Source organism: Apteryx mantelli, chromosome 26 (assembly GCF_036417845.1).
Source record: "Apteryx mantelli isolate bAptMan1 chromosome 26, bAptMan1.hap1, whole genome shotgun sequence".
Taxonomy (NCBI): Eukaryota; Metazoa; Chordata; class Aves; order Apterygiformes; family Apterygidae; genus Apteryx; species Apteryx mantelli.
Window position 1 is genome coordinate 6,001,419 of NC_090003.1, and position 12,927 is coordinate 6,014,345.

A 12,927-nucleotide genomic window follows, 5' to 3' on the forward strand; every position below is an offset into this window, starting at 1 on the left:
CCATTCAACCACTTCTTCTAAAGGAAAAGAGTATTACTATTTCAAAAAGTATAATATAACAATGCAAAGTAAACTTGTATCGAGTATCAGATACACTTTTATTCTAGGAAAGATCTCCAACTCTTGCAGGAGAATAGTCTACAAGCTGAAAAATTTTCCTCTTTAAAATTCCATGCAGTTGAATTATCTGTTCTGTGTGCTGCTTTTGTGGCAGCAGTCAAGAGTGTAGAGGATGCAGAGTTACCTTGCTGGCTTGTCGTTATCCCTTTACTTAGCATAGTAAGGTGCAAGTTGGAAACTAACATATGGAAAAACAAGAATAGCGTGGATGAATCTAAGCAATTCTAATGCTGATTCCAGTTACAGTTAGGAAGGCTCATCAGAAGAAAAATTGCCATAAATTTGTCCTATCCTTACATTTATTTTCTAATTATCTGCTACGGGCTCACATCAGACAGACTATGAAGCTACAGGTGACTTTTGATTTGATCTGTACAGTGTCATAGGGCACACGTGACTATTATTGCCGAGGTCAGTGATGTAGTTGCTGCTATTAAATACGTAGTGCTAGCCAAGAAGGAAAGAAAATTGAAACTGATAGAGCTGAAATGGGTAAGTGACCAGCCGCCAATCAACCCAGTCAAAGTGTTTGGGCATGCACTATCTCGTAGTTTTTGGAATGAAGAAAATTTTTTCCCTTGTACTTTCCAACGATAGTTATTGCAGGCTGAAACTGGCTTTTATGTAGCAAGTACTTTTGAAGTGCTTTTAGTGCAACTCTTCTTTATAATGACAGTTTTATTCTTGCATGCCATGGTTCTGTGAATAAAAAGTAATGAATTCACGTATGCTTTGAAAATGTTTTTAAATGCAAGCTCTCCTCACATTACAGGGGAAATTACTTGAATTTTATTTCTCTGTATCTTGCAGTTTTCCCAGGTGCATCCTCAAAGCTGCCTTAGGATTGCAAGAGCCTTCCCATTTAACCCTTGCTAGCCATTATTTATGGTAGCATTGTTTTTATAGAAACTATTTTTACTTAGTTGTGAGCACAGTATACATGATTTCATTTTTGGGGGAAGAAAAGGGAATGAGGCAAATTCTTGAGTCTTTTGTCCTGTCCTGACTTCATCCAAGTGAAAGATGCCATTCCTTGGACAAAGGTTTGATGGGAAGAAAGTCTGGGGATCCTTGTAAGCTCACCCCTTCTTGTGCTTTCATTTTTAGAAGAAACTGTTAAAATACCATATGTGTGCATAGCAAAAATTTAAATCCCCATTTAATTTTCTGTTAAGAGAATCAGCACAAGTATCTTGGTTAAATTTCCCTTCTTATACTGTTTTCTAATGTATTTTGGGAAGTTCCTTACTACTGAATTAGTGCATTTCTGCTGCATCTATTCTGCATCTTTTTTTTTTTCCTTTTCCCAAATAAATTTTGACAACTACATTTGTATTCCTTCCTAAGTACACAAAATCTGTCATCAAGAGTTAGCCTAAAGCTATTTAAAGACCTGAATCTGAAAAAATTGTGACTTGACTGATATAATCATAATTAATGCAAATAAGTTGTTTTCCCCCCTAAACAAGGAGCCTCTGTCTGGGTCTGAAGTATCTGAGGAGCAAGCTTTACAGCTGGTCTGTAAGATCTTCAGAGTTTCTTGGAAGGACCGAGATAGAGATGTCATCTTCCTGACTTCGCTCTCTGCCCAATTTAAGCAGAACCCAAAGGAAGGTAGGAATCTGAGCTGTTATCACTGTTTGTTAGGGATTGCTTCAGTTGAATAAAACTGATGTGTTCCCTACCCTTGTCTTTAGCTTTTTGTCTCATTGCTGTGATGCCAGAGCCACTTACTTGCGGGCTTTGATTTCAACATTGGGAGGAAAGTGCATCTGCTATCAGCAGATGTAGCAGGAAATGGAATACCTGGAAGGGAACCGAGAAAGATTGGTTATAGCTCCTCTTGTCGTTAACTGCTATAGTCTTGTTGATTGACTTGCTCTATTATCAGACCAGTATGCTGATATTGCCGTGTTGCTGGATTTTTTTCAGAAACCTTTTACTGACTTTACATGGTCTGTCTTGCATTGTAACAGATATTTAGCAGTTTGTTTTATAAGCTGAGAATTTCTGGTTATTTTATATAACAAGGTATGCTATATATATTTTGTCAGCTATGAGAATATGACCAGATTGAAAATTGCTCATTTATGTGTGGGCACATAAGGGCGGGGGGATATTGTTTTTTATTTTCCTTCCTTAGGATATGAGTTGCCCAACTCAGTAGTAGAGAGGGAAAGATAAAACAAATTAATGATCAATAGTAACAACATTAAGTTGTTTATGATATTTTGTACTTTCCATAAAAGTTATATTTTTGTGTAGCTGTAATTTCAGAACCTAGATAGTGTAGACAGAATGATAGTTACAAATAAGTGGCAGTGTATTGCTCTTGCTAAAAGCAGCACTTAATTCCCAAAGGTAGCTGATGACTGTCTTTTTTAGGTGAAATCTCTGATAATGTTAGTAACTAATTTGTAGATGAAGACAGTAGGAGATATGAGGATATTAACTCTATTCTTTTACTCTTAACAGTGTTTTCCGATTTTAAGGACTTGATTGGACAGATTTTGATGGAAGTTCTGATGATGTCCACCCAGTCAAGAGATGAAAACCCGTTTGCCAGCCTGACAGCTACATCGCAACCAATTGCTGCAGCTGCCCGGTCACCTGATAGAAGCCTGATTTTAAACACTGGCTCCAACCCAGGAACCAGCCCTATGTTCTGTAATGTGGGCTCCTTTGGTTCCAGTTCATTATCCAGGTGACTTCTGATTATACTTGAATATTGATTTCACTTGAATAGTGATTGGTAAAGTAAGAGAGAAGCATAGAAGTGTCCCAAGAACAATAAATAAAATAGACTTTAAAAATTTATCACTCTTTTTCATGTGACTGTCCCCCCTCCACTGTCACCATTTCTGGCCATACTGACATGATTAGAGGCCTGTTTGATAGGTTAAGGCCATGTAGCGGGTTCCTTCAGAGAAGTGTCCTTACCTTGTATCTGCTAGGGGTCTGGCTGTTAACTTAAAAATTTGTGAAGAGTGAGATAGTTTTATTCAACATTAGTAAAAAGCATTAATGTATGTGAGCTGCAGAACTATTGCTGAAGAGCCATCAGAAGGGGAAGGGCTTCTGTTGCTCACTTACTTTTTCACCCTTGTTCTGCATATCCTAAATTGTTGCTTTTTTTTTCTTTTTCCCCTGTAACTGGTTTAGTCTCTATGGGACTAGTCCAGCTCCTACTATCAGTTTCACAAGCTATGTACCAATGACTGGTTCATCTCTTACCCCACCAGCCAGTTCAGTTGCCACCACAGCAGTGCCTTCCATTTCTGTCAGCTCTCACCTCACAGCAACAAGCCCTTCTGGGATCCAGCCCTCCTCTCCGAGGTACCGGCCATACACTGTTGCCCATTCTGGAGGCTTTTCAGCTTCTTCCATCCCACGTTCCTTGAGTATTTCCATCCCATCTAGTTCACCAAGTCCTCCAGTCACAGCTACTAGCCCTCCGGGCATGCCAGTCGTCATGTCCAGGCAGAGACCCATGGCAATGGGTCCACCTTTGTTTACTGCTTCACCCAGTACCTTGCGCAGGCGTTCTTCTTTACTGAACAGGATTCCTTCTAGGTATTTCACAAGAGCAAAAGAGTGTTTTTAATGTGTGCAGTGAGGGTGTGGCATAATCATGCAGTTTGGAAGAGCTTCTGTTTGTGCTGAGCTTACCTTACTTACCCTGAGTTGATTTCTGTGTTTTGGTGTGTGCTCATATATTGACTTGCTAACAAGCCCTCTCTGCCGAACTGTTAAAACCGCCTCTGCCAGCATTTGAGGTGGAATGTAGTTACCTTAAAGGTAGCAATATCTTTTTTATTTTTCCTCCTCTCTTTACATCCATTCCAGGTAAACTATTAGCTTTCTGTTCAGTTGCTACTGCTGGATAGTATATCAAACAGGCCTCCTGCTTTGCAATCAGTTTTTGCAGTAAGGCTTTAGTTGATTTGTTGAAAGCTGTTACTTGCTGGACTGTGTTAGAATGGACTACCTAATGCACAGATTTAAATTACAGATTAGCCTGTTTTAGTATGCTAAGCCCAATACAACCCCATTTTCTCTCTGTTGGCTGCTCTTAGAATCCCATTCCCTGCAGGAGGGAGAGGCTAACAGGCAGCGTTTTGGTACCACTGCTTTACAGTTCAGTAGCTTGGAACTGTAATATTTATTATTCAGTTAGATCTAAACATTTCCACTTAAGCCATAACTTTTATTAGGTCTCAAAAGTTGTTTTTAAATTTTTGGTTTGTGAGTGTGTGGTGTTTTGATATGTGAATAACTTGTAGTAGTGTCACAGAGCATGTTAGTATAGTCCTGGTTTTTCTAACATCGTTATCCGTTGTCTGCATGTTTTGAGAAGAAGTTTTTTGGCAGATTTGCAAAGAAAAGCTATAGCGGATTTTTTTTTTCTTAAAAAAAATCTCTGATGGCCTTTTTCATTTTTGTTGTGGTAGTATATACGACAACCCTTTCTCCCTCCTCTTCCTTGCCGTTTCTGATGTGTCTGAGGACAGTAGTGATGAAGAAAATGAAGATGATGATTTTTCTTGTGTCCAGTTTGGGTCCAGGTATTGGAGAAAAAGAATGTAACCTGCATGTTTGGGTGCTTAGGAACTAACAGTCTGTAGTGTTTTTTCAAAGTAACTTGGGAAATGAGCAAAGCCAAGGAGATGACTTGGATGATTTTTAAGATGGTATGTAAACATGTATAAATGAATCCTAGTTAGTCAGCTCTTTTTAAAGAGATGACTAAGGTAAAGGAAGCGTTAATCATACTGCCTTTTAGATGTAATGAGCACTATTTCTGAAATGGATGTTTCAGTGGAGCTCCTCACTGACTATATGAGTAGAAGGAATATTATTCACACATAATTGTAATTTTAAAACCAATGGTACGTCATTTGCATTTTTCTTTTTCTGTCAAACTGGAAAATGACAACAGAGGTTAACATGTGGAAAAAGATTCAGTGGCAAGTATTCAGCTGATGCAAGTAGTGTGCTTTTGTTGCAGATTCATTGGTGTTCTACCCGCTTCTGGCATCTGAGGCCTCTCCTGTAACCTCTGAGGAAAACGTACCTGACAGTTTAATTTCCTAGGGATTATTACGGGTCCTTTGACATGGTGGGTGGTAGATGCTGATGTATTTGGAACAGCCAAGAATGGAGGGAGAGAGGGGAATAATTTACTGTAAAACAAAGACCAAGGAATCCTGTAACAAAAGCTTTTCATTTGTGTGGCATTAAGACATGTGAAAACAAAATGAGAACTGATATCAATCAGTTCTGTTTGGAGGCTGGCCAGATAGCTGTGCAAAATCACAAAACCTGCAGAACACTGGATATGCCAAGGAAAAGGATGCCATGGGGAATACGAATGCGGGGTAGGATCTTCTCTAGTTTTACATTTCATTATGGAGTAATATTGCAATGTCTCAGCTGATAAGGAAATGTTTTCCCATTAGGGGTAAGCTTTTGCTATGAAAAATGAGCAGCTCTCCTACCAACTTGTTCATCATATCCAAGTGATTTGTGTTCTTGATCTGTCTGTTGGTGAAAACGATTCCTTTCTTCCCTTTCCCATTAAAATTTTAAATTCCTTAGCTTTGTTGTGTGCACCAAAATTCCAAAAGAAATGGCCTGTTCTTTGTATCCACCCAAATTGGAGAAAGGAATAAATACAATAAACACAAAAAGCACTATTTTAAGACAACTCTGGAAAATGATAGTTCTGTAGTCCTACTAAAATTCCAAAGACTTTTAGTGAACTTTCAGGCTCCTAGTTATGACTGATAATAATCCTGAGACGGTCTAAGCCTGGCCGCCTATGTTTGTTCTCATAGCTAGAACCAGTTACAGTTTACACCTGACTAAGGGAAGGAAGATCAGGGTTTTAAAGGCAGCATACATGTTGAACAACTGGGAGGAAAAGAATTCCTTTAGGCTTTTAATCCCCTTTGGAGTATTTTAGTTGCAGCAAAAGTGAGTGGAAATCTCATTGCCGGAGTGTCAGGGAATGAATGCCCTAAAGGACTTGAGATGTGCCTTCTCCGCCACCCCCCAGCTCTTCCGTCTGTGGTTGTACCAATGGTTATGTTGGGGTGTTACAGTCAAAGTCGGACTGATAACCAGAGAACCTTCCAACAGCATCTCCTGGTTTCCATTATGCCCTGATGATTTCGGGGGAGATAACCTGGTAATGCAGTTTGGGGAGAGGGGGCTGTGTACACGGAATTTGGGATGATTTTTTTCACTGTTTTGTTCAAGTCTGATTCACATGCTGTTGATAGTGCAACCCAAGTGCTGGATTGGGTTGCACAGCCTGCAATCCCCCAGGGTTTCTTGGGGGTTGTGCTGCTGGTGTCTTGGCTTGTATGTTATGTCCTGGCACGCTGCAGGCAGCAGTAAGGTTTTAGTTTAAATTACGAAGGCAGTAGCTGTACAATTATGCAACAACTTGCATTCTGAAAATACCAAGGCACCCAATGCGTCTAAGGAGGATATATGAGTTTTGTATTGGAATAATTTCAGTTACTGCTGCAGTGAAACCATTTAGGATGACTAAGTTTAGAATTAATATTTTTTTAATCTAAATTATCCTTGAGAACATAAATTTTTAAGCTGAAGGTGAGAAGCCAAGAGGTCAGAAAGACAGACTATAGAGAAGAAAGTGGATGTATGGTTTCATGGTAACCCAGAACTGTTTTAGTAGAGCTAAATTTGGCTTGGTTTAATTTCGGTTCAATAACTGAAAAAACAAGCGCTCTTCTATGAGAAGCTGGTGAAGAACATCAGGAAACATACCACCACATGCTTAACAAGTAGTAATCTTTCTTTGATTTATTGGCTGGACTGTAAAACTTGCACAATAGACTTGTACAGCTTGATTATTAAAATGTAAATTATTTTTACAGTTTTTAAATAATTCCAACTTTACAGTTTGTCATAGTTTTAAACATGGTTTAAAAAAGCTACATTGAAGGAAATAAATACTCTTATTTTTCAATTTTATTTAGTCTTTTATTTAAATTCACCCTGACTGTACACTGATTTCATTCAGTGAGAGATAGCTGTGGATCATCCATGTAATTGCTGTTTGTTTGGGAGTTTTATACTTTTTGTGTAAGGCAAATATATCTTCTCTTAATTCCCTTCTGTAAAATGAGGTTTTCATTTTTAATTAGCCTTGCCAAGCTGTTATGTAGAGAGGAATTCTGTTGGTATAACAAGTCTGGGACTGAGAGGCCTTGGGTCTGTTCCCACTTTTTCTATTTAATTTTTCTCTTGTCTTGGGCATGTTTTTGTCTTTGCAGGTTTAGTTTTCATGTTTACAGTATTGGGGCTTTCTTTTTTTTCCTGAAGCTGTACTACTTAACGAAATGGAATATTTTTACTGTGAGTGAGTTGAAGTTAAACAATCTCTAACATGAAAATGCTAAAAGGAGCAGCTGCTGTGATGCAGTCTCCTGTTTAGTTTGCTCTCCTTTCTTTAGAGTATATAATGTGGTTATCTGTAGCCCTTGTCTATCTGTGGGCTAAGGTTCCTTCTTTGCAGTGGGAGGGTTCACCTTCCCTGGGTCGGATAGCATTGCCAGAGTTGGTGGCATCTGTAACGCTTTGGGATGTTATGCTCAGTCTGTGCAGAAGCTGTGTAGAGGTTGCGTCGTTGCATCACAGTGTTGCAAAGTCCTTCCTGGGGGTTATAACAGTGTTGGTGTCAAGCGCGTTGTTGCCTGGAGGCTGTTCCTTTCTAATGTTGCCATGCGAGAACCGCATTTTGGTTCCCATTATATTCATGGATCTTATTGCTATCTCTCAGGTATTTATTCGTTTAATAAGACAAGTGATTCTTCAGTCTTGTTACAGTAAAGCTGAATTTTCAGAGTTGGACAAGCTGTTAAGTGGAGAGCTCTTCATAGGTCACAGGAATGAGCGGAATTGCTGAGAAGGCCGTGTGTGTGTGTGATGGGATGGAGTTGTCAGAAAATTGACAGAGAAAATCAAGGGCTCGTGAATTATATGATTGTGCAAGAGTGAGGAACTGTACCTTATGCTCCATTTCTTTTTTTGTGTGTGTACTTGTCTTCCAAAGTGTGGGAGGCTCTGGCAGCTCAAGTGTTTCCGATTCCTGCAGTGACCACTTCACCATTGAAACTTGTAAGGAGACAGAGATGCTGAACTACCTCATTGAGTGTTTTGACAGAGTTGGAATAGAGGAGAGAAAAGCACCAAAGGTATGTTTGGGAAGAGCAAAGTATTAGTACTGTCACGGACTGTCCTCTTGCTCTTCAGTCGCAAAGGGGAAAGTTGGTGGAAATGGATAATTATTTCTTTATGGCTTTGTTGTATAAATAGATCTGTAGATTTATAAGCTCCCTTTTAACTTTTATTAATTCATCACTTTGGCATCCTGTATGTGTTTTACATCTCTAAAACAAGCAGTGTTTTAGGAACTGTACTTCCCTTTTGATATTCGACATTTTATCCGAGTTTATTCCACGTAACAATATATTTTTGTCAGACCAACTCCCTGCCACCTTCCGTATTTTGCTATTAACCTCTTGTCCTGGGGAGGGGGAATCTTTATATTTAATCTGAAAGATTTTTAGCTGGAAGTGTGCTTAGTTTTTGCATATTGCATTCATATTGCATGAATGAAGAAGTATATGATATTTCCTGTCTATTCTGTCTCTAAATACTTTTAGTTTGTATTAAAATAACTTTATTTTATCAGATGTGTAGCCAGCCAACAGTTAGTCAGCTACTGAGCAACATCCGATCACAGTGCATTTCCCATGCCGCTTTGGTGCTACAGGGATCCTTAACGCAACCAAGGTAAATACAGCTGATGTCAGTTGTGACAGACAGCTCTGTTCTGGGATTTTTTTTTTTTCTCTGAGGGTTAGATGAGAAAATGTAAATATATCCTGCTCATACAACTTATCTTACTAGCTGTGGACCTTCCCCTCTGGATCCAGCTGTGCCAGTGGATTGGTTTACTGTTTGGAGTTATTGCTCCCACTAATACGTATTGGTGGAAAGCAGTTTAATTGCTCTCTTACTGTTTTTGGATAAAATCATCCAGGTTCACTTGAGCAGTTTAGATGGGTGGTCTAAGCTTACCAAGCTGTTCTTGCCTTACCACATGCATACTGTTTTACTAGCAGACTGTTGGGGCACTGCTCCTGTGAAGGTCAGGAAGCAGCAGAGCTGCATCTGAGAGACACTTCTAATCCAAGTGTGGGGTGTAGACTGCTAAGTGACCTAGGGCTTGTTTGCATCAGAGGGATTACTACAACACTTCTGGCAATGTAAATCTACACTAAATAACTGATCAGAGATTTCTAGTGATAAGAGCAGTTGGTTAACTAGCAGCTTATTTAACTGGAACAATATAAAGGTTTTAAAACAGTGTATGTGACTTTTTGTAAAATCTGCATAATTTTGTATTTGTATCCAAACAAATTCTTTTGTAATCTTTAAAGCTATATCAGTATTCCACTGTGCCATGGGATTAGTTTTGCCTTTACTTGAACCAATCCTGACATTGCAAAAGGTTTTGTGTATGTAATAAGAAAAAAAGATACTTTTACAAATTCTCAGGGAGCAGTTAAAAGTAATGACTGTATTAATTTAAAAAAGTTATGTTAGATTCTTTCCTTAATGTGGGAGAGAGAAACAGGTTGAGATCGGTGGAACAGACCTGATGTTGTCGCTTCACTAGCTTGACAAAGGGTCTTTTCATTAGAAAGGAGTAGAAGGGGAAGACCAGTTACTGCCCAGAAGCTGTTATTTTCTTCCAGCCTCATTAAACTAAAGTGTGGTGTTGGCAGCAGCATCTGTTTCAGAATAATCTTTGCACAAGTAACTTGAGAAGACAGGGTTAGTTACTTCTGAAAGGAGTAGGTGTCTACATGTTGATACTCTGCTTCCTGGCACATCATTATATGTGATTCGTCTGACTTTATCCTATTAAAAAAATCACTCGTTTTGGATTTCTTTATACAAATAAAGGTCATTGCAGCAGCAGTCTCTGCTGGTACCATATATGCTGTGTAGGAACCTCCCATTTGGCTTCATCCAAGAATTGGTGAGAACGACTTACCAGGATGAAGAGGTGTTCAAACAGGTAAGGCATACCTTTAAAAACGAACAAGCGAACAAAACCCCTATTTGCCCTATCCAAGGGGTTTCCAAAGCTTTATTCTGCACATCACAGTTCTAAACCTATTGCTTCAGGGAGTGGCAAACTGTTAAGCAATTGGAGTTTTTCTTTTGTTTTTTTGTTTTAATTATGTAGGGTTTCAGGAAAATGTCTGACTTTAATAATTGGAATAGCACATAATAAAAAGTGTATTTGTTAATAAGTGGCACATCTTTATGTAAAGTCGAAGTGTGATACTTGGAGTACCTCAGCATAAAGTAGCGATCTATTACAGGATTGACCTTTATTTTTCATCCTTTGATGTGTTGTGTACAAAATATCCTAAAAACGTATATGTAAGACAGCAATTTTCTGTAATCATACTTAAGTGTTCATTATTATTTCAATCTTGCCATGTTTTCTGATCTTATAACTTGAATGTTTTAAATCTAAGATGCTAAGAGTATTTTAGAAATCCTAGTCCATTAAGTCTTCATATTTCACAGAGGAGATGACTGAGAAATATTAGATGACTTGTCCAGTGTGCCAAGGTATTTCACTGAAAGAATCAAGAATGGGACCTGATGGGTCTAGTAATTAAGGCACAAAACTAGCAAACTTCTAGCCCGTGTAATGTTAAAGAGGGTCAGTCAGGTTGTAATTGACTGATTAGCGCTCATGTAGTATTATGTGACTTAGCTATAAACAAGGGGCTTTCAGAATGGCATTTGATCTTTCATATTTTGTAAAAACTGGCACTGGTTACCTTTCCTTTAAAGTGTGTGTTCAAGTGCCTTTCAAAAATTTGCATCATTCTTTGGGCACCTCCTAGTAGAGGTTGATGTAGCTGAAAATACATTTAAGACTGTCAAAAAGTAGCTACAAAAAGTGTTTATGGTCATCTACCATGAAGATTAGAACCATTCATCTAACTGAAGTAGAAAATGACCTGTATATAATACTTTCCTGCGACATGATTTAAATGTTTTTTTCTCTTTATACAAGCAACACAATATAGTTCAATTTGAATTCCAGTGGGACCCATTGTTATTGTTGCAAAATGACCATGAGTTCATTTTTTTTGAGGGAATAGTTGTCAGAGCTGTGTGATTGGGGCTTACTAATTGGGTACTGTTACTTTTGATTAATAAGTTCCTGCCATGTCACTTACTTTTTCATAACAATCCGTGACTGCTACTTATTATTTTTATCATTATCATGCTGTTAGAGCTTATCAGCACAAACCAACTTGCTTAAATGAGTAGCAAAAATTGAAGCTATATTATTTTCCCAAGTGTATGGGCAAATTGATTATTACCCAGCTGGGCTATCAAACTTTTCAAGACAGGTGGTTTTTACAAGTAAGACCTTATGCCCAGGCATCAAATTAGTAGATTATTTACACTGTATCTGGATACAGAGAAGGTTCAGGCTAGATAGCTTTCCTAGCATGCAACAAAAAAAATGCCATTTTGTGGATCTAATTTCATAGCTTTGAGCAAAATAATTGGCTGCAAGCTGATTTTTAGCTTTGATACTCTTAAGCGTTCGGGCACTGAAATGTCTTCTGAAATGACTGATGCAATTTGAGAGGGAAAAAGTCTTTGTTTTTTCTTGTGTGTAATCTGCAGTATTTGAGGAATGAACAGATATTTCATGCTGTGTAAAGCAATGATGTTAGGTGTTTGATTGCTTCCTTTTCTTGCAGAAAGTAATCTACTTCTGTTTCTACAGATCTTTATCCCCATCTTACAAGGCCTGGCTCTGGCTTCCAAAGAGTGCTCTCTGGATAGTGACAACTTTAAATATCCCCTTATGGTAAGGACAGTTCATTTCTGTAAGTTCTTTCTTTATGATTCCTCATAACTTATGCAGATTCTTTCCAAGATAATGTGCTTCAGCATTTTTGGGCTTCCTTTGTTTAATGGTTTAATATTAAACCATGTGTTGGAAGCTTTATGTGGTATGAGATGTGTAAAAGACCACAAAGAAATCCAGTAGAATCTGTGAGGCCAATAATGTCGCAAGCTTAATGTGCAGCAGGCTTTGTATAGCGAGCTTTCAAACGTTTATATGAATATTTTTTTCATGATTTATGTAAGATTAATCAAACATGTGGATTTTGTCATGCATATTAGTTATAATCCCGTTATAAAATCCTACTAAGCCCTTCCCATTTTAAATCTGGGAAATAAGGGCCAGTATCCATACCAGCATTTATTTGTGGCCAATACACTGCATTAAAAACGGTTTGAATTGATGACTGTTTTACTGTAGGAAAATGTGATATTTCATGGCTGAAACATTACTTTTTTTGAAGGAAGCGCATATTTTAGTCCCCAGATCTACTTCCTTTCTGCTACTTATATTGGCAGAACAAAAAAACCTTCTAAACAGCATGCTGAGCCACAAGAGAGCAAGCTAAAATCTTGACTAACTTGAACATTGTCAGCTAGTACCTTCAAATTCTAGGGTCTTCGATGTATGATGTCAAAAAAGACTGTTCTTCGCATCCCAGATTTAATTTGTACTTAAAGAAATTAGCTGAACTGGGGTGCTGCAGACCAATTTGATTAAGCGACTGAGGTACTTTTGGAAAAATAGCCTTCTTCGGTTGTTCTGTTTTTTTCATACTATTCTGTTATTCGCCCAATTAACCATTGCAAATT

At 38.2% G+C, this 12,927-nt stretch overlaps 1 protein-coding gene across 4 annotated transcripts in view; it reads left to right on the forward strand.

Moving 5' to 3' along the window:
* The window catches only part of UBE4B (ubiquitination factor E4B), a 45,237-nt gene that overhangs the window by 15,394 nt on the left and 16,916 nt on the right, over positions 1 to 12,927 (forward strand). For 2 of the 4 annotated variants that reach the window (XM_067311184.1, XM_067311186.1), the window contains 8 exons: positions 1,590 to 1,734; positions 2,596 to 2,824; positions 3,283 to 3,693; positions 4,572 to 4,685; positions 8,207 to 8,348; positions 8,849 to 8,949; positions 10,129 to 10,243; positions 11,993 to 12,076. In XM_067311184.1, the coding sequence (XP_067167285.1) occupies positions 1,590 to 1,734; positions 2,596 to 2,824; positions 3,283 to 3,693; positions 4,572 to 4,685; positions 8,207 to 8,348; positions 8,849 to 8,949; positions 10,129 to 10,243; positions 11,993 to 12,076 (1,341 nt within the window). The remainder of the gene's footprint in view (positions 1 to 1,589; positions 1,735 to 2,595; positions 2,825 to 3,282; positions 3,694 to 4,571; positions 4,686 to 8,206; positions 8,349 to 8,848; positions 8,950 to 10,128; positions 10,244 to 11,992; positions 12,077 to 12,927) is intronic. The other 2 variants (XM_067311185.1, XM_067311187.1) reach the window with 2 other exon arrangements.